The sequence below is a fragment of the Megalops cyprinoides genome, chromosome 2 (assembly GCF_013368585.1).
Source record: "Megalops cyprinoides isolate fMegCyp1 chromosome 2, fMegCyp1.pri, whole genome shotgun sequence".
Classification (NCBI taxonomy): Eukaryota; Metazoa; Chordata; class Actinopteri; order Elopiformes; family Megalopidae; genus Megalops; species Megalops cyprinoides.
In genome coordinates, this window is record NC_050584.1 from 61,175,552 (window position 1) to 61,196,756 (window position 21,205).

The window sequence follows — 21,205 nt, forward strand, 5'->3', positions numbered from 1 at the left end:
GGGAGGTATCATGGTATGAAACTACGGGGGCAGGGGTGTCTCGTCGCTACAGAAATGATCTTGTATTAATTGAACGCAACCTGACAACATGCTGCTCGATACAGGCCCTGGGACATTATTCCCAGTCCTTCTGGTAAGCCTCATCTTGACATGCTCCTAGTGTAACATCTTTCCTGCATAATGCCCCACTCATCCAAACCGGAGCCTCATTAAACATTTTTATTATGAGACAGAACAATATGTGGACCTCTAGGAATCTACTGCCATGTGTTTGTCCAAGATAATCACATTTAGATGCTTAGCAAACACTCTTACAATTTATAAATATTATCCTTTTATAGCTTGATATTTACTAAGACAATTCCAGGTTATGTATCTTTCCAGGACTTACCAAGTACAGCAACAGAAATGCCCTAGTGGGGAACTGAACCAGCAACCTTGGGTTATAAAGGCTCCTTCTTTCCACAACACCACATTGCTGTCTATGCACCGTAAAAAGAATGAGACACAGCATCTGCAATCTGATGCAAAACCTCCATCCCAAATGTATATCTCCTGTTGATACCAGTCATTCTCACTGTAAACCGGTGTAAGGACTTTACAGCACTGTATGTTATTTTTTAATTAAAATGTTAGTGTACGGTCTACAGAGGTCATTTTTATCTTTATTTTTATTTATTTGGGAATAAGGTATAAGGTACTGTATGTGTTTATTTTGAGTCTCAATATAGTCATAAACTTATATTGGTCATAAAATAACCACCTTTGTCCTGTTGCTATAAGGAAACTGCTAGTGAGAAAATACCTGATAAGGACATGTTTTACAGCGCAAAGAGGTTTAACCAAGAAGTTGCTGACTCTGCCATATAGCTAGGTCAGCAAGACAGTTACGTTGATGACGTTCCACTACAAATAGAAAGAGTAAAACGGATAACAGGTTGTTCCCAGTACATACGCATCTGCGAGGTCGTTGAGAGTAGGCTACATCATGGCACTTTTTATCGATAGTTAGTATGAAGAAAAGTTAAAGGTTGCGGAAAATGGAGTGCCGCACACACTGCATTGAAAGGCCGATTTCCCGCTGCTTTGGGGGAATCGGGCGGTTTGTAGGCAGGTATCCGTGGGTGTTTTTATTCATACCACTGCTAGTCTCCGCTGGGCTTGGTGGGGGCTTTTACTATCTGGAAGAGAGAGAGGCGAACGACATCGAAGACCAGTTCACACCAGTGAACGGACCCGCGAAGATGGAGAGACAGTTCGTTCAGGAAAACTTCAACATGAGTGACTCGGATTTCTCTTATATGAGGCTTGATACGGAGGGGACGTATGCCTCGTTGATTGTCGTGTCCAAATCAAACATCTTAACTAAACTAGCATTTAACGAAATTATCAGTTTAGATCGACAAGTTAAGCAGATAAAAGCTGGGGATGGACAGATATCTTATGAAAGTAGTTGCGCCACAATTGGTCGGTCGTGTGTTTCTAACACTGTTTTGGACATCGTTAATTACAATGCTAGTAAAATCGAAGACATTAGTCTTACGTTTCCGTTTTATAAATTTCAGTCTAAGTCTGTATTTCTTGGGACAGAGATTGGTGGGGTGAAAATTACTTCAGACAACATAGAAAGTGCAGAGGCTATTCGACTTTTTTATTTTTTGAGAGAGGACAACTCTACAAGAAACGAGTTATGGCTAAAAGCATTCATAGAGACGTTGTCCAAGGAACCTGAATTGAAAGAGGTAGGTACACAACGATTTAAAGAATGTAATATAAAAATGGTCAAATTTACCATCAGATATTTTGCATCTGAAGACTTAGTAGGCAGGCCCGGCCCAAACCAATTTGGCGCCCTAGGTGAAAATGTAGGTGGCGCCCCCCTTGCATCGGAGTAAATTCGACTGCTGGTGTACATACTCACAAGAAACTGAATAGCTTTGTCTTCGACATTCTTTTATTTGCGATTGCAAAATCAAAACACTTGGAACAAATTAGAAAGAAATACAATAAAAATATGAAATGAATTTTTGAAATACAATATGAATAGCTTAAATAAAGTATAAGATTTAAATAGCCACAAAATAAAAAAGTGTAAACCAGTGGCATAAAATAAATTATAAATACAATATAAATTAGGCACTGCACACAATAAGATATTAAAAAACAACAGTATCGGCTGTTGAGGTGGAGGAAACAGGAGGAGCGCTTGATGCTGTAGATGACCCAAGATTTGCAGGGGTGGGACTGAGAAACCTCAACAGCGCATCTGAAGAGAGAAGAGGAATATATTACACCAATCTAATAATAAATATGATATGATACATAATATGATTTTAAGAATAAACTGAAATATGACAAATTAAAAATCTAAGGGATATGTGCATGATGACTACGCTGTACATGTTTAATACTTTTCTGATATGCAAATGATATAAGATTCAATTTTTGTCATTACAAGGAAATGCTGATTAGCAGAATGCAAAGAAGTAGTAAACTGCACTATAATATAGAATGTAGGAATGCTAAGGTATGCTATAACAGGAATGATGTGCACTGTGCAGGCTTAAAACTATAGGAAAAGGAATAACACGTTAGCTTTTTGATTAAGGCTAATATTGCAAGCTAAGAAAACGTGAGCTAACCAGTTTTCAATAAAAATGTAAACAAGTTTTATTTTAATTTTAACTCTTGCTGACCCTATAATATTTACATATTTGGAAGCTGGGTGGGAGTGCCATTTTTCATAACAGCTTTGGTCCTTCGTAACATGCCATTAGCCTAACTGAAGTTAAAACAGTTCACGCTAGCTATTTATTGATTAGCAAACCATGTTTGGTTAACAACGTGTCGTTGTTCTCCTACGTACAAATAATGTCATTACATCACCTTTATTGTAACATTACCTCTGTCTTTCTCTCTTTTTCCTCCTCTTCTTTTCTTTTTTTCCTCCCCTGGGCACCAGACAGTTTGGGACGTTTTGACATGTTGTTGTTGTCCTGTCGTCGTTGTCTTGTTGTCGAGCTTGCTTTTGGGGTCACGTTAATGCGTGCCCCCCCTCCCCCCTCCCCCCTCCGCCAGCAGGTAGAGTCTAATTAGTCCGGGGGGAAGGGGGAGCATCTCAAGAAAGTAAAGTGTGATAATCATTTTTATTATTATTTTTATTCATATTTAATAGGGTTTGCTGTGCAGTTAGATATTTTTGGCTCATTATCTTCCTATTAAGATATATAATACCAACTAGTTTTAAGAAGAGTAATTTTTTTTTTTTCTCCCCCGTTTTTGGCGCCCTCTGGATGGTCGGCGCCCTTAGCATTTGCCTATACTGCCTATGCCGCGGGCCGGCCCTGTTAGTAGGGCTACAGTAGGCCATAGTCGGCGTCTGGGGTTGGCTATTATGTAAGTCACAGCAGGATTTGCGTCCGCAATATTACGATTATATCCGATTTATTTCAGTGTCAGAAAAACTAAAGATTTTATGAATGAAGTATTTTACACTTTTAAATAGAACTTTTCAAAGGAAAACTACTGCACTTGAGTTTACGTCTTTTATCACAAGAGCAACTAAAAACGTACGCTTTATGCGTACCTACATGGAAGCTTTTGTGTTCATACTGCTGGGTAAGCCAAAAATAGACATTAATCTTACCAAATGGACATGCAATGCCAAATGCCATGACTTATGCAATGCATGGGGGCGCCAAAGCCGTCTTTTTAAAGTAGTCTAAAGAAAAGTTAAATTAATAAGCTGGGCAGTAAAGTAGGCTATACCCCCGCAGCCCCCGCCAGGCGGGGGGGCCCCGCAGTCCAAACGGGCCCCGCCTATGGTAAGCCGTTTTAATATTTAATAGCTAGACTGGATATGTATTGCAAATATCCGTAATTCAAATCTTCCTAGTCAAACTGAAACAGCTGAAAATTTTAAGCAGGGTCAGACGTTATGATTTGGTGTTCTCTATCTTATGAGTGTTTGCACTGAATGCATAATAGATCTAGAAACAAAGAGGGAGATGGGTATATTTGGCGGGGAATGTGTACACATTAAATGCTTTTTTTTTATTTTTTATTTTATTTACATTCCATTGTGTGTCTTTGCAGGTGTCTGTGTCATACTTCACCTCCATATCAAGGCAGGAGGAGTTTGAGGGCAATTCAAAGTCTGTGATCCCATTTTTTTCAATCACATATACCCTGGCCATTACCTTCTCAATTATATCTTGCATGAGGTATGTGTGTTCAGATGCACCTTTTTAGACAGCTTTTCAACAAGCATTTGAGTATACTAGAATTTTGCTTGTCAGGAAAACGGGGTTACTGTAGAAGGTCTGTAGAATTTTTATATCGTAAACATTCAGGACACAATGACATGTCAGATTTGATACATGTTTTTTTCCATAGTTAAACTGCTAATATTGCTGGTATACTGGTGGTAATACTATTTATACTGTATGTAGTACCAAAAGAAGCAGGAATATTCCCCTGAGGTATGAGTCTGAGTATTGGCCATAAACCAAAGATTAAAGAGAGTAGGTTTTGAATAGCATAGTGATGCACTTATTTGGAAGTCACTCTGGGTAAGAGCGTCTGCTAAATGATGTAATGTAATGAACAGCAATAATAATGAATAGCATCACTACTAATAATATTTAGTATTGAATCAGTTTTGATAGTTTTCTGCCCTGTGTTTGATATAGCTAGCAAAATAATTAGCTCCGTGGTTAATTAGCAAACAAATTGGCAAACTGGAAACCAGGTTATTACACAGCTAAAGAGTTTACTCACTACTAAGGTCTCTCCAATACACACTGTACTAGACTAAGCATATAGTGCCACCTCAGAGACCACAGAACCACATGAGTATCCAGTTATAAGCCAAATAAGAAGTATACTTGTTGAACAACTTGTTGAGCAACTCCACTCTTTCTACATAGACGTAATCATAGATGTAAACAACAATGAATGAAATGACTACTTGCAATCTGTGCTTGCCAACCATTCTTAAAGAAAAAGCAGGCAGATGTTTAATTCTGAAATGAGATGAATTAATTTATTCCATCCCATGCAATGTCAACAGGTTGTATTAGCTTGATTGACTCCAGTTGCAAATGTCATACAAGTAAGACTGTGCATGTCGTACAGTTTTGTATGGGATGGTGATGAATGTGTGAAGCTGGTTCAAGGATAAAACAATCTTGGTGCTGTTAAAACCCATTTGAAATAAATCAGGAAAGACTGAAATGCTAATGTTTGCCACGTTTCCCATATTTTCTTCCATCATGTCAGGCTGGACAGTGTGAGGAACAAGGTTTGGGTGGCTACTTTTGGTGTGCTCTCTGCTGGCCTGGCAGTGCTGTCCAGTTTCGGGATGCTGCTGTACATCGGCATGCCCTTTGCTATGACTGTGGCCACTGCCCCCTTTTTGATACTTGGTAAGATTACAAGCTCTCCTTCTGAGAAGTTACAGCAAACAGATTTTTATATACCGTGATTCGATCAATAACACAATTCAATTGTTTTCCAAGGGATCGGCGTCGACAACACGTTCATCATGATCTCCTTCTGGCAGAGGACACACGTTCATGACAGTGTTGAGGATCGCCTCGCAGAAACATACAAAGAGGCGGCCGTCTCCATCACCATCACCACGTTGACAGATGCCTTGGCTTTCTACATCGGCCTCATGACTCCCTTCCGTTCTGTCCAGTCCTTCTGTATGTACACTAGCACAGCTGTCCTCTTCTGCTACCTCTACAACATCACATTCTTTGGTGCCTTTATGGCATTGAATGGAAGGAGAGAAAAGAGCAACCGACACTGGCTGACCTGCATGAAGATTCCAAAACCTGGCGACACTCCTGAGCACTGCAAAGTTTGCTGCATGGGAGGTGCTTATGATAAAGAAACTGGGGCTGAGGTACCGATGCCTGTAAATGACTTATTCAAAGAGTACTACGGCCCAATTCTGACAAACTCCTACACCAAAGTGTTAGTGATACTGCTCTATGCTGGGTATTTGGCTGGTAGTATTTATGGATGCCGCCAAATGGAGGAAGGCATAGACCTCAAAAATCTGGCAGCCGATGGTTCATACGTTGGTAACTATTATGATGATGAAGACAGCTACTTTTCAGAGTATGGTCCCAATGTTATGGTAGTTGTAAAAGGAGAGTATCTGTACTGGGATGAAACATCACTTAGCAATCTTGACGCTTGTCTTGAAAGATTTGAAAGTCTACCTAATGTTAACAAGGAGATGACAACACCATCGTGGCTCCAATCATATGAGATATTTGGAAATCAATCTGATTTCAATTTAAAGGATGAAAAGATATTCAAGGAGCATTTACCAGAGTTTCTACAAATATCAGGGTTCCAGCAAGATGTGAACTTCACTAATGGTAGTATATATGCCTCTCGTTTCTTTATCCCGACTGTAAACATTGTCACTTCAGTGGATGAGAAGAAATTATTGAATGAGTTGAGGGAAACTGCTGAGAAGTGTGAAGAAGTTCCGTTGCTGGTTTATCACCCTGCATTTATTTACTATGACCAGTATGCTGTCATAGTTAGTAACACCATCCAGAATGTTGCAGTTGCCACGGCAGCCATGTTGGTGATCTCCCTCCTGCTGATTCCAAACCCTCTCTGCTCTCTGTGGGTGACCTTTGCCATCGCCTCTGTCATTGTGGGTGTAGCCGGTTTCATGGCTTTGTGGGATGTTAATCTGGACTCCATATCCATGATTAATCTGGTTATCTGCATTGGCTTCTCAGTGGACTTCTCTGCACACATTTCATACGCCTTTGTCTCGAGCAGTAAGCCGAGTGCCAATGAGAAGGCTGTTGAGGCGCTCTTTTCCCTGGGCTATCCTATAGTGCAGGGGGCAGTCTCTACCATACTGGGGGTGGTGGTGCTGTCTGCTTCAAAGAGCTACATCTTCAGAACCTTCTTCAAGATCATGTTCCTGGTCATCCTCTTTGGGATGGTTCATGGAATTGTTTTTATTCCTGTGTTTTTGACCTTATTTGGATGCTGTGGCAACAAACAGCTGGATGATGGTAAAAATAGACGAAGAAATATGGTAATCTGCTCAGTGTGTTCTGGCCAAAACAGGAGCACCGCATTTCAAATCAACTCATATGTCAATCCATCTTTCAGATCAGTAGATTACAATCCTCAGAATTTAGAGATGAAAGTTTTTGAACATTATGAAGACTGCCCATAACATAGCTTGCTACCAGTTCTCAGGTGTCATTGGTCATTTTTCAGCAGTGCTACCTTGTTTCATCACAGTAAGTCCATGTGCCACATGTTGAATGCAATGTTCCTGCTTTGTACTTTTTAAAACTGGAGAACTGACAATTGTCAGGAGCGATGTGTTTCAAATCAACTCACATGTCAATCCATCTTTCAGATCAGTAGATTACAATCCTCAGAATTTAGAGATGAAAGTTCCTGAAGATTATGAGGACTGCCCATGACATAGCTTGATACCAGTTCTCAGGTGTACTGTTGAAAGCGGATTTGGTTCACCATTTGGTTTCCCTCTTGCACCAGTGCATGGGAAACTAAGCTGTAGGAGACAATTTTCAGATGAGATGTTAAACCAAGGTCCTGGGTCTCTCAAAAATTTCTGTTAACTTGTGATAAAATGGTGGAAAATACAAAATTAGGTCATTTTTGTTTAAAATTGTTTTCAGTATCCAGCTGCTAAATATGAATTGCATGGCATGCATGTTTTTTGAAGCATCATATATATATATATATATATATATATATATATATATATATATATATATATATATATATATATATGTATACACACACACACACATCTATCTAATGTATGTATATATTGTTGTGTGTGTGTGTGTGTTTTGTGTCTACAATCTGACATTTCACTCAGAATGAACATGCCCTTTACAGATACAATTTACAGACAGACATTTAGAAATACCTAAAATAATGATCACGCCATGATTAATTGTATTCAAAGATGTTGAGGTCAAACGGTTTCATTATTATGTAATGTCTATAATAAAGTGTTTACATTTTCACATTACTTTTTGTATAAGGAGATCTTAATAATTATCGTATTTTTAGTCATTGATTCTCTTTGTCTGTGAAGTTTGCCTCTGCAGTTTATCTTGTGTCAAGTGTAGTCTTTAACATATTAACATTAACATTATCATTCTTGAAAAAAGTGTTTGTTTTATCATTTTATTCTACTGCTCAAGTAAATCTACAGTAAATCAATTTGCTAATCATGAAGGATAGCAGAATTTAGCATAAAATAGATACTAACTTATTACCAAAGCACTGTACTGAAAAAAATATTGGAGAATGAGAGCTCTGAGAATATAAAAAAGCTGGAAACAAAATGTAGGATGACACTTATTAAAAACAATAGAGAAAGTAACATGGAATTAAAGGAAAATGTATAAGAACAATAATAAAAACTTTCTTTGGGTTTAAATTGCAATTAATGACAATAAGGAGACAATAAGAAAGATATGATAGTTTTAATATGTAGTAATTATGCACGGAATGAAAACAAAAATACTTAAGCCTGACCTTGATTTTATCCTCATCGTGTAACAGCCAGGTAATTTAATGAGGTAAAATGATTCCTGTAAGTTGTTTGTGGAGCTTAATTATTAATCGATCGGGACATTCTGAACACAGTGCTGAACGATATTTTCAGCACGATTACACGGGGCTAAAACAATAAGGAAAAAACATTCTAATAATATATGATGAATAACCTGACCTTGACTGCACAGGCGTAGCATCCATAAACCAGTAAACAATCACTGTATTTATGAGATTGCTTTTATCAGGGCTGGTGTGTCAGCTAACCTGACCAGAAGGGAGCGAAGGCCACACAGTGCTCACAAAGTCAAAACTAACGTCATCCAAATCCATACAGCATAAGTAAATTGTGTGCAATATCTACCACCGGTGGATTACCAACAGAACAGGGAGTTTACCCATAGACCATGTTTATGCTCCACCTTTGATGACACACAGAGACCATTATCTACATCCACAGATCAATATGATCAGTGACATCAATAATCACGAGCAGATGAATGATGATTGAAACCTGATTGGACTTGGGATCAGACACCCAGAGGAACGGATCAGTACCGTTATGCCAGCTAGACAGAATCACAGGGAGGGGAGTCGCACAGTGTCTATGAAGGTGAAACCTGAGTCATCCAAACAGATACGGCAAAAGAAACATGTGTTGTAAACTACAGACTGGAAAAGCAGTACTGACCAAGGCTTCTTAGCTTGATGAGGGCTGTGTGACTACTGCCCATTTTTCCAACTGTGTCTATAGGCCTCTGATGCAAAATGGCTGCCATGTTCTTATGAGTGGTTGGATGTAAGCAGAATTACAAATGAATGTCTTTTAGCATTAGAACAGGGGTGATTTTATTCTAGTATTTTTGATACCTATATGTTATTGATTCTTGTAAGTGGAATGCACTGTATATACCCTTGATGTGCTGAAAGCCACCCTGAATGAAGGCATTCAATACAATGTTTAACAGTAATCATAATCACATATTCTACGCATAGGCTTAAAGTTAAACTGGAAAAACTTGTACAGTTGCGTTTGGGATTGATAGCTGTTGATACTTCTATCCTAAGTGACCAATCAGTCTTTTGCACTACATGAATAGGGTTTACAATGGAGTTGGGTAAGCTGATCTTAGACCCTTTGTCAAGGTCAGAAATTATTGAGAGTATGGTGTTATAACAAACCACAATATGCAAAACCTTAACTATACTGTTTGCAGAACATCCAGCAGATGTCACCATTCATTTATGCATCCAGTACAATTGTACTTGCTCATAAATACATTGTAGATGGATTGCAATCTTATCATTGGCCCATGCTTTGGGTCTGCTCAGGTACGCTGCTATGTCTATTACAGACATCTCATGCAGTAACACGCTTCAGGTATTTTCCTATTATTTAACACCTGTTTGTAATAGCATCATACAACACTTGTATATTGATTAATGTGTACATTCCGTCTCTTATGAGTGTGTGTCTAGCTACAGCTCTATGTGTATCCATTAATGATGAAGGGATTTACACTGAAATGCAGTGCAACATGCACTCTACATGGTCTACCATAACTCCAGAATAAACATGAAAAAATAAAGATCAGATTATATGACATCATAAGGCTTGAATGTTGAGCAATTGCTTGCATACATGTTAGGTTATGTTCCTGAAAATCTCCACTGTGGCCAATACTGTGAGTTCCTATGTTGACCAAACTGTGTTGCTGACCACAGATCACCACTCTGAGCTCACATTCACGTGCACTATACGCTCAGCTCACCAAAAGTCACTACAAAAGTAGGCGTCGATATCAGGATGGGAACATGCATGTGTGCGTGATGGTGATGAAGCACTAGTGGTCCAAAATGTTGGCATCCAGGGAACACCTTTCCCAAATGATTTTATTTAGAAACATAAGAGAAATACAAATACAAAAAAAAACAATAATCACATCAATTAAATACACACATTTCACAATATAAATACAAAACATAGAGGTGGGCAGTACTGATCCTGGAGAATTTGTGCGCTTTAGCTTCAATTTATTCAGTTTCAATTTTCTGAGCACCTGCACCATACAACATTTCATATTTCTACCATAGTTCCTCAGAGTGCTGCCAAGTATATATTTTCATTTGATTTTTTCCCCCTAATTTTCCTGTTGTGACTTACGTGACACTCAAATCCAGACCCAAAGCATCTGCCTCAGCTTTCAGCTATTACAACTGGGAGAACAGGACAGGAATGATTTTCTAGAAAAAAAAACTGGGAATGGTCTCTTTGACATGGTCTTTGTAGAGGCACACAGAAAACAGAAGACAGAAAACAGCAATATTACAGATGCAGAAAAAAAGCATTTTAAGCATGAATATGAAATTATATGAATAAGTCAAACAGGCAGGTATCTTGCAAAATGATATTAACTCCCAAGATTTATACAGATCCCCATTTTATTGACATTATTGATATTATATTACTTATTTGTAACACCTTTAAAACATACTGCATTACACAAAAGGTCAATGTGCAGGTGTGCAACTACAATATGATGCAGAAACACATTTTCCAATGGTAGATTTTGAGGTAAGATCGATAAATTAAAATTAAGGTTTACTTAAAGTAAAAGGTTATGAATTAAATACATTTGGGTGATCGAGAAGACCTTCTGCACCTTGGACAAGGTCACAAAAACCTTGACTTATATTGTTAGACTTTTGCTTTTGAGTAGAATAATATTTAACACAACCTCTACTTAATGGCCACAACTGTGAAAAAAGCAAGTCTGTTAATGCATGCTGTACCAAAATACCTGCGGGGGCCATTCTACGTGAGAAAATTGCCTCCGATAATGATACAGACATGGTGAAACAGGATTTACTCACAGATTAATTAAATGTTACATGCAAAATAAAATCTCTTTCACAGCTGTGTATACTCATTATTATTCGATTCCAAAATCTGGCTTAGGTCCTCTCTCTGAACTGCACCCTTGTCCGCTTCCACCAGGAGTAATACCAAAGTGGACAGGGTGCTGTTTGGGTCCAGTAATTTGACAAGGGGAACACTGACTCCTCTTTGTTGGAAGATGACGTTCTGCAGAGTCATGGCTAGCATTGAGTCTACGCCGAGAGCAGAAAGCGCAGTATTATCATCTAGCTCGTCCAGTTCCACATTGCAGGTTTCACTGAGTACTGACCTGATATACTCTCTTGGTAAGGAAGGGGTAACTAACTGCTGAACCTGGGGCTCTGGAATTTTCGCATTTTTGAATTCTTCGGTGATCAGTGTGAGGAAACGCATTCTCTGGTATCTGTTTTGAGAAAGGACGTGACTGTTCATGATTCTGAAGTTGAACTTGCACACAACTTGTTGGGGATTGTTTAGCAACAAACTGTGTTCCAGGCCCTCATGAATTTCTGGGACCCCCATAACCATCATGCCCTTGGCCTCCAGAAACTTCTGCAAATTATCCTTGTTCAGCAGGAGGCCGACATTCAAAGCCCCCCAGTTAATGGACTGTCCTGCAAGTCCAAGGTTTCTCCGATAATGACACAACATGTCAAGGAACGAATTAGCTGCAGCGTAGTTGATTTGAGCTGAACTACCAGTAAATGAGGTGATGGAGGAGTAGCACACAAAGTAATCCAGCTTGCAGTGCCTTGTTGCGTGATGCAGATTCAGAGCTCCAACGACTTTCGGCTTCAGGACTTTTTCAAAGAGGGATCCGTCAAGACTTTCCAGTAGCCCGTCATGTAAGACGACAGCGCTGTGAAACACTCCTCTGATTGGACAGGTGGGAAACCTCTGTCCAATGAGAGCGATCGAACTGACAACCTGCTCTGACACTGAGACATCACACTCTGTACTGATGACAGACACGCCACACTGATTCTGCAGATTAGATATCTCAAGATGCATCTGAGAGGAAGGAGCTCTTCTAGAAAGAATGGCAATGCAGCCCCCTCCTCTTTGAGCAATGAACTTCACGGTTTCGAACCCCAGCCCAGACAGCCCCCCTGTCACTATGTACACGGAGTTCTTCTGGAAAAGTTGCCTCTGATTCTCAAGCACAGGAATGTGAGACATTTCATTCTTGTTCTTTTCCCCAGCATTAAGCACAATGATGGACGTTGTCTTTGAGCAGAAGTAGCATTCAGATTCTTGCAGTGGCAAGAAGTCAATGCTTCCAGATGTCACTCTTTCAAACGTGACACCTTGCAGGTCTAGAGATTTCTTCTGCAGGTGCAAGGATTTCAACCAATGAGAGATGCGTACTTTCTGCTTCTTGAGATAAGCTTTCTGGAACACACTGGCTACTTGAAGAGTCTGAATGCAAACATTTTCACTCTCACTTCTAAAGATGTTTTGTGACAGAGAAGATGACACCTGGTTATCGCACACTACAACAACATTCCTGGCGGTGGAAACCCTGCACGCTATGGAAACTGAAGACACATCAAATGGGGGTAAGAAAATGAATGTTTCACACCTATTCACATTCTGCAGCAGTCCACTAGACTGTGCTCCTACGACAGTGATCCATCCGGACTTGTTTGCTGAAAGCACCAAGACCTGCACAAGACTGGAGTCAGGCTCAGATGAGATGACACCCAGCTTTCTCTGCTGTCTTATTTTGGGTAGCGAATTGTGCAAGATTTCCCACGACAGCACAAAGTAGGACACACATGGTACTTCCTTGAGAAATGGAAATTTCTTTGTGCTGTAGCAGGCAGCTTCGGGAATCACAATCTTGGAGGATGCAGCTACAGGGTAGCATGAAACAACATGATCTCCCACTTTCAGCTTGCTCACATCCCTCCCCACAGCTGTAACAGTACCACTGAAGTCGAGAGCCAGAAGCTTGTGGTTCTGAGATGTGTGTTTGTTCCAGTACATAGTCTGACCAAAAGTCAGATCAGAAACACTGACAGGGAAGTAGTCTGATGAGTGAACACAGATTTTGCTTAACTGAACCTCAACTGTTTGCGTCTCCTTATCACTTTCCCTGTCACAGGGAATGGCTGTCAAGGTTGTCATTTTGTAGGCATCAGCAGTCTGCAATGTGAAATTTTCTGCATAGTAGGACTGATATCCGTTGTTACTGCTGACAGTCAATTTCAGAGGTGTGCGTGTCACCTCAGTAGCATACAGCTTACCTTTGTTTATTACAATCTCTGGGTATTTGCTGCAAGGATACGAGTGGATGACCTGACCCAAAGCTCTTATGTCCTCAGCTAATGCAGAGCTGACATCAATCAACTGAAAGGAAAGACTTGGAATTTCGGCGGCGTATGATCTGATCATGCCAGGAAACACAAACCCTGAACTGATTTGGTCCACTGCCTTGTCTGCTAATCTGTAGGTCACAGCTCGGATAGGATGGGGGAAATTTTCCTCCCTCAATCTCACAAGCAGTTGACGGTAGATCTCACAGCAGCTAACCAGGTGCGCCAAAACCTCCTCTCCTTTTAGTTCGCTGAGATTTTGAATGCCCCACATGAATAAAACCTCCTTGAATTCTTCCCCAATTTTTGATACTTTCAAACCTGAAAGCAAATCAGGGATGCTGGGTTTTGAGTGGTCTTTGTAGGGGATGTAATAAGACTTTGGGTGCAAATGCTGTTGCAGTGCTTCGGCAACACCCAGTGTGTCTGCAAAGACCAAAGCTTTTGGTTTGTGGCTGACAGTGACATCCTCCGAGATGGAAGTCAGTTTGTTTTGGAAGAAAAATTCCTCAGCAACACTTAAACCACCTCCTAGATATTTGATTCTCACATGTTTCAGTTCAACTAATACATTGCCATTTCTACCAGTAAAGCATCCACAGGCTTCAAAATAGTCTGACCCCACACTGGTTTCCCTTAAATAAATGACCATTTCTTTATGTAAGGGTTGTAATACTGTCATTGAGCCGATAGCAGTAGGGAAACCAGGTTTTGACTTGAATCCACTTGATGCAACTATGGCTGCCATCTGCAGAAAATAATCCAGCGCCACCGGGTGAATGCAGTAGTCATGCAACTGGATAAGAATTTCATCAGGGATGCTGACTGAGGAAGCTGCCTCCCCGAATTCTTCCCCGTAGTGCACATCTCCGAGGCCTCTGAAAACTGAGCTGTACTGAAAGCCGATCTGGGAGAGGACGCTGTACACTTGCTCCGTTTTCACCACCGACTGGCACCGTCTGAATACGCAGTCCAAGGAAATGTTACGCTCTTCAACGGACACGTCATCACCAAGCTGAACACACCCTGATGCATAGGTAGCCAATGGAGAAAACACTCTGAATCTCATCCCATTATCTGCCTGTTCAAGCTGTACTCTCATCTCCGGGGAATTCTTGCCGACTATGAATGGGTTTTGGAAGCTGACCTCTAGCTGTAGGCAGCTGAGGGGTAATCTTGGTCTTACGCTTGCCATGAAGGCAGCGAAACCCAGTTCAACATACAGAGCACCAGGCACGATGACAACCCCATTGTTTTTGTGTTCATAGATGAAGGATGCTTCATCTGAATGCAAGCTGCAACTGAATTCCATGTCATCAACTGTTGTGCCCAGTAGAGGATGTTTAATGCTGGACATCAATTCATTGCCCCTCCGGGCTTTATCTGAGAACAACTCCTTTTTTACACAATCAAAATGATACCGGGGGAAAGGTGTAGGTGGTGCCTCACACCCTCTGTAAAACTGATCCCAGTTTACTTGTACCCCCAGCTCAAACAGTTTGGACACAACAGTCAGCAGCGTCTCACGGTCTTTATCTGGCTGCACGGAGGGGAAAACCGTGACATCATTTCCCAATGTCTCCATGATGTTCCTCTGCAGGGCCCTTCTGGGACCTATCTCTACAAAGACTACGTTCTTCTTGTCTTTGGCTGCTGATTTCACTGCTTGCTTGAAAGCAACTGGCTCACGAACATTTTGAGCCCAGTATTTCCCTGTGCTAAAATCCCCTTGGGAAAACACCTTTCCTGTCACAGTTGAAAATAACTCTGCTTCCATTTCATTCTGTTGAAGGGGACCTATGCTGTCCTCGATTTCGGTCAGGATAGGATCCATCATGTGGCTATGGTAAGCCGCAGGGACGTCTAAAATGTGAAGAAATAGATTTTTACTGTTGAATGAGATCTTCAGCTTCTGATGAAGACTCTCTACAGTATCTGCATCACCTGACAGGGTGCAGGACTGAGGGCTGTTGAAGGCAGCCAAGCAGACCTTCCCAGAGTAGGCAGGGAGGAGCTTCAGTATTTCTGACACTTCTACGTTGCTGACAACGAGCATTTTCCCTCCTGTGACCCTGCTCTGCAACACACTGCGGAAGTAGATGACCTTCACTGCATCTTCAAGAGACAACAGACCAGAGCAGTGGGCAGCAGCCACCTCTCCTACAGAATGGCCAAGAATGGCATCAGGTCTGACACCCCAGTGCTTTAGAAGGCTAACAATGGCAACCTGGATTGCAAAGAGAAGGGGTTGGACAACATCTGGTTCTGAGTAATTGTCATTGTCATAATCATTTTCCAGCTTCTGTAAAATGCTGGTGCTTTTGTACTTCTGGAAAAGGTTCTCAACCTCTTTCACTTTTTCTCTGAAAACAGGCTCTTCTTTCAAAAGCTGCTTGCACATGCCTTTGTACGTAACCCCATTTCCACAAAACACAAACACTAACCTGGTGTCTGACTTTGATGGTGCAATGTTTTTGTTCATCACAGTTTTGAGCTCTTCTCCCAAATCGCTCAAAGAAGATGTAAGGAATGTTTTTCGGTACTTGTGTTTTGAGTGGCTTCTCCTACAAGCTGATGTGTACACTAGCACATCAAGGCCTACAGTATTGTCTGTACTTATCTTGTGAGCTGTGTCTTCCATTACCATTTTCAAAGAGTTTACAGAGGCAGCAGAGAGTACAAATATTTTGGTACAACTGCGACTAAATGACTCCGTGAAATGAGAACGAGAGAGCTGTTTGACAATGGCGTGTGCATTTGTCCCTCCAAATCCAAAGTTATTGACACCTGCAATCCTTCCCATTGGGCCAGTCTTTTCCCACTTCTCTACTCTGGTGGGAATTTTCAGATTCAGGGCTTTGCCATCGATACTGGCCCCATCCTCAGAGTAGAAGAGTGAAGGAACCAATGTTTCATGGTGCATCATGAGAAGCACCTTGATGAGTCCCGCCACTCCAGCTGCGGACTCAGTGTGTCCGATGTTACCTTTCACAGAGCCGATGCAGAGCGGGTCTGATCCTGGGGGTCTGGCTTTGGCAATGACTTTGGAGATGCTCCCTGCTTCAATGGGATCCCCCACCGGAGTTCCAGTCCCATGAGCCTCTATGTATTGGACATGTGAAGGATCAATCCCTGTAGAGTAAACTCTGCGGAGCAGCTCCTCCTGCTGGGCCATGGACGGCTTGGTGATTGGAGTGACGGAGCGGCCGTCCTGATTGACTGCAGTTCTGCTAATGATGCCCCATACATGGTCAAAGTCCTGCAGGGCCTAAAAAAATTTGATAATTATCTTACTATTAGCTTTGACATGAAACTGAACAGCCTCAATATTTTCCCAGAAAGGCATTTTTCTCAGCTCTTCTGCTATGTAGGTATGTTTCCTTTAACAACAATTCACAGCCTCTCTCCATGGCTCCATGGGAAAGGGAGGGCATGCCAGATTGCTTTAAGTTCATCATCAAAAGACCCCAGCAAATTATGGATAGAGGGCTCCTATGCATTAACCCATTCTATATTTAGCACTGGAAGAATCATGTCATGTATTTATTCTTGCATGTGCTTTTTTAATTAATTGTGCTTTTCAATTCTTACTTTTTTAAGTGGCTTAAGTAGGACAATCCCACAGCCCTCTCCTCTCCCATAGCCATCTGCTCTGCTGGAGAAAGGTTTGCTGGTGCCCTCGGGGGAGATCATTTTGGCTTTGCTGAGAGCAACAAAGACTCGTGGCTCAATGATGCAGCTGACTCCCCCACAGACTGCCATCTCACAGTCTCCTGGGAAGAGCAAGAAGCACAGCTTACATCTCAGCTCATTACATCACAAACAAGAAGAATTTAGAACTTTTTTGTAGCATTCTAGAACCACAGTCACATCAAGTGGTGATGGAATCCAAGTCCTGAGCCCAGCCTATTAGTGGGAAGAAATCGTTTCAACACCATGAAGGGTCATGTCTCCTATGGTAAGCACAGCATGGCTGCTCAATGAAGACAGCAAGACTGGAAAGGTACTAATTTTAACTGCACATGCTCACATCTTAACACTCAAGCAAAAGTGCACATGGTTTTACCTTGTTTAATGGCCTGGATGGCATAGTGCAGAGCCACAAGAGAGGAGGAGCATGCGCTGTCAATAGCCAATGAGGGTCCAGTGAAGTTGAAGGTGTAGGAGATCCTATTGGCTGCTATACTCATGGCTGTCCCTGTGCCGTTGTAGTGTGTTATTGTGTCAGCATTCCTGTTCAGTCCCTTCTCATAATCTCTGTTCATGAGACCTAGAAGAAAGCGTTTGCCATGAAAAACATGTTCAGTACCTTCATGCTGCTTTGCTTTACAGTGTTGAAGTGTTGATAAACTGCACTAAATACTGTACACATTCATTAAACAAATCCATCATTAATTTTTTTCAGCTTTTTTATGTCAACTGTCATTAATTGCACAGCTCACTGCCTGGACTCATATATACAGTTCTTCCATTTTTGTTAAAACAGCTCTGACATTTATGTTTACTGGACAGTAACTACATTTGTGTAAATAGCCGCTTTCCTAATTTACAGCTGATCACACTTTACCTTCAGTAAGAGAATCTCAAGAAACAAATCGCTTTACCGAAGTCACATTTACCAAAAATTGAAAGTGGTCTTGTTCAATTTTTAAACATTGTATACTGTATACTTTGTGGCTGTAACTGTAAAAAGGAAATAATGATAATTTGTTTTCAGTGCTCTCGTTTCCCTGCCCCGCCCCTTGTTTCTCTGCCTGTGGCTTGACTGCTCATCTGTTTCACTTGCCCGCTTGTTCACCTGTGTCTCGTTTGCTTGTTAGCTTGTGCATTTATACTCCGTCTGTTTTCTAGCTCTTTGCCAGTTTGTCTCAGTTTATCTGTTTCGCAACCAGCATTTTCTCATCTTGTTTCTGCCCGCCTGTCTTTTGATCTTGCCCGTTTTCCCGACCACAAGTTTTGGATACGATTCTGTACCATCCGCTGCACTTTCCTGGTTTTTTGACATTGCCTGTTTTTGACCGCGTTTACTGGATTCTCCCTGAGGACTGTAATAAACCGCTTGTGCATCCTCCACTCCTGTCTGCGCCTGAGTCCCTGCCTGAGTCCTAACATGTTCGTTAATTACCTATGAACACCCCGGTTCTGGTTCCGCTGGCCTTCTCCATTGGTATCCCAGCATCCTCCAGGGCTCTGTAGGTGCACTCCAGCAGGAGCTTCTGCTGGGGGTCCATGAAATCCACCTCAGCCTCAGCGATGCCAAAGAACCTGTGGTCAAATTTGTTGAACCTGCAAATGTGATTATTTAATATTTTAGTGAGCCACAGTATTTGTTTGCAAGTAATTTACAATTTGATTGCTTCCTCCAAGATTCAGACAGTTAGTCCCTTGTTTTCAGCTATCCTGATTGTAAAATTCATTAAAGTTTTCACACCTTACCCCCCAGGAAGGACAAAGCACTGGGCATTACATGTGTAAAGTAGTACATGTTATAATAATGTTACTGACAGGCAGTGAAATGCATAAATTCAAATTAAATTATGCAGCAGGGGATTCGCACAGCTTAGAGAAAAATTAGTGCACATTTAATATACAAGGAAGAGTAAGCTGGGGATTGCTACATGCAGAGGTCTGCATGTCTGGCCAAATGTGCTGGTGTTTGGTGATAAGTTAAATGCAGCCACCTCAGCAGAATGAAACCTTACCCATCAATCAGAGCTGCCTTGGCACAGCATGATTTTCCAGCCTTGCTGTCGTCCGGGTCGTACCAGAACGTGCTGTCAAACCTGTCATCTGGAATCTGCACCGCACAGTTCCTTCCCTCCGACAGAACCTTCCAGAAACTGTCAAGTCCTTCCCCTGGGTGATAGTATCGTTTCCACCGTTATTATAAAAACATCTATATCTTTATTTATACTCAAAGGTTTAGCTCAGGGTGAAGATATTTCTCTGTGTGTGCATGTGTGAGTGTGCACACACACATTTGTAATCACAGGATTCTGAAAATGAGCAGACCCAATTATCTCCGTGGAAACCTGTCATCTGAAATCGATAAAGGTTTTTAAGGGTGTACACCACTTACCACCGGGGAAATTGCAGCCAATACCCACTACAGCAATGTCTTCATCCGAATCCTCCATATTTGATTCTTCACAACGGACAGTCTCGTATGGAAACTGCCAAGTAGGACAAAGAATTAAACGCATTTAATGTAATGTAAATCATACACGTCACACAAGAGGCCAGATCCAATAATAATTTCAGAAGAACGCACCCAAAATGAAAGAGTAGACCTCAGACTGAAAACAGCTTTCAATAGCCCAAGAGTAATCATGGTTGATTCTGTAAAGGAACTTGGATGAACTATCGGCAAACTCCACACTCGCCTAAAACAACCATTTATGATTGATGACCTGCGCTCATATTCATTAAAATGCATGGCCCGTTTGGTGTGTATTCATCCTTAAATCCAATTTTACGTACTGTATGGTGATATCTGATGTAGCGGTAACTAATTAGTTGGCACGACTTTACTGAATGCATTTTCTAGGTCTATGCACACTGAATATCATGACATGACCATTGTATAAATACAGCTGCAAATGGACAGCACACAATGCCATGAGAGAGCGGACACAACTGCGTCACAATTAGGACCACTTTGCAAGACAGCTAGTCGTACAGCTGCGTTTTAACCGAACGTGAGGCGAAATTTACGAGCAACGCGAACGCATGAAAAGTCAATGGCAGCAGGCGAATGGGCGGAATCGCTGCAAAACTAGCTGAACAGGCATACAAAGCGATGCGAAAAAATCGTAACGCGCTGTATATGTAGACCTTAAAGCGACGCGAAATCGCTACGCGTTCGCAACCGTTCGATTGACTTAAAAATGTTCATCTCGAGCGAAAATTTCGCCTGACGAAAGCCAATCACCTTCAAGTAGGGCCTAGAAGCCAGGCCCGCTTTCCAGAAATCTCAGCAACTTGCTAGCAGCGTTGGCAATCAAAAATGCTTGCTGTGACGTGCACGAAATTCGCTTGTTCATTTTTCAGGCAAGCGATCAAACCGGCGCGAGGAAGGTTAAAATCCGCGTTCGGTTAAAACGCAGCTTACAACTCACCAGAGGTGGAAACCCCGGTTTCAAAAAGTAGTCCTGCCACGTATTTGTTCGAGCCATGCACTACACCAGCTGAATTTAATAAGCAGAACTCTTCAGCCAAGTAGAGGAGCTAATTAGTGAAATAACCTTGTTTAGTGAATGGCTAGAACAAATACATGGTAGGACTTTTACTTTCAGAGTTTTCCACCTCTGCCACTCACTGGTGCAGACCATGGGCAGCCATCAATGTTAAAGTGCATCAACCAGCTATTTGTGTGAGGTGTCATAAAATTCCTCTACAC

At 41.4% G+C, this 21,205-nt stretch overlaps 2 protein-coding genes across 2 annotated transcripts; one reads left to right on the forward strand and one right to left on the reverse strand.

The window, feature by feature from the left end:
• Positions 1-1,040: 1,040 nt before the first annotated feature.
• Positions 1,041-9,351, forward strand: LOC118771935 (patched domain-containing protein 3-like). Its single transcript, XM_036520121.1, has 5 exons — positions 1,041-1,742; positions 4,096-4,223; positions 5,281-5,426; positions 5,520-7,055; positions 9,344-9,351. Exons 1-5 carry the CDS (start codon positions 1,041-1,043, stop codon positions 9,349-9,351), a joined length of 2,520 nt encoding a protein of 839 aa, XP_036376014.1.
• A 2,149-nt stretch (positions 9,352-11,500) lies between these two features.
• On the reverse strand, positions 11,501-19,943 carry LOC118771943 (mycocerosic acid synthase-like). The gene is made up of 6 exons (XM_036520133.1): positions 19,886-19,943; positions 19,509-19,662; positions 18,932-19,092; positions 17,873-18,076; positions 17,398-17,579; positions 11,501-17,074 (listed from the first exon to the last, which is right to left on the reverse strand). The coding sequence occupies exons 1-6, from the start codon at positions 19,941-19,943 to the stop codon at positions 11,501-11,503; spliced, it is 6,333 nt and encodes a 2,110-aa protein (XP_036376026.1).
• Positions 19,944-21,205: the final 1,262 nt, after the last annotated feature.

Excerpts from the sequence above, each read along its gene's own strand:
- LOC118771935 (XM_036520121.1), top strand. The coding sequence starts at position 1,041 with ATGGAGTGCCGCACACACTGCATTGAAAGGCCGATTTCCCGCTGCTTT. Across the intron at positions 1,743-4,095 it reads AGGAACCTGAATTGAAAGAG|GTGTCTGTGTCATACTTCAC; the intron begins GTAGGTACACAA and ends GTGTCTTTGCAG. Across the intron at positions 5,427-5,519 it reads TGCCCCCTTTTTGATACTTG|GGATCGGCGTCGACAACACG; the intron begins GTAAGATTACAA and ends TTGTTTTCCAAG.
- LOC118771943 (XM_036520133.1), bottom strand. The coding sequence starts at position 19,943 with ATGGAGGATTCGGATGAAGACATTGCTGTAGTGGGTATTGGCTGCAAT. Across the intron at positions 18,077-18,931 it reads CAGAACCGGGGTGTTCATAG|GTCTCATGAACAGAGATTAT; the intron begins GTAATTAACGAA and ends GCTTTCTTCTAG. Across the intron at positions 17,580-17,872 it reads CATCCAGGCCATTAAACAAG|GAGACTGTGAGATGGCAGTC; the intron begins GTAAAACCATGT and ends TGCTCTTCCCAG.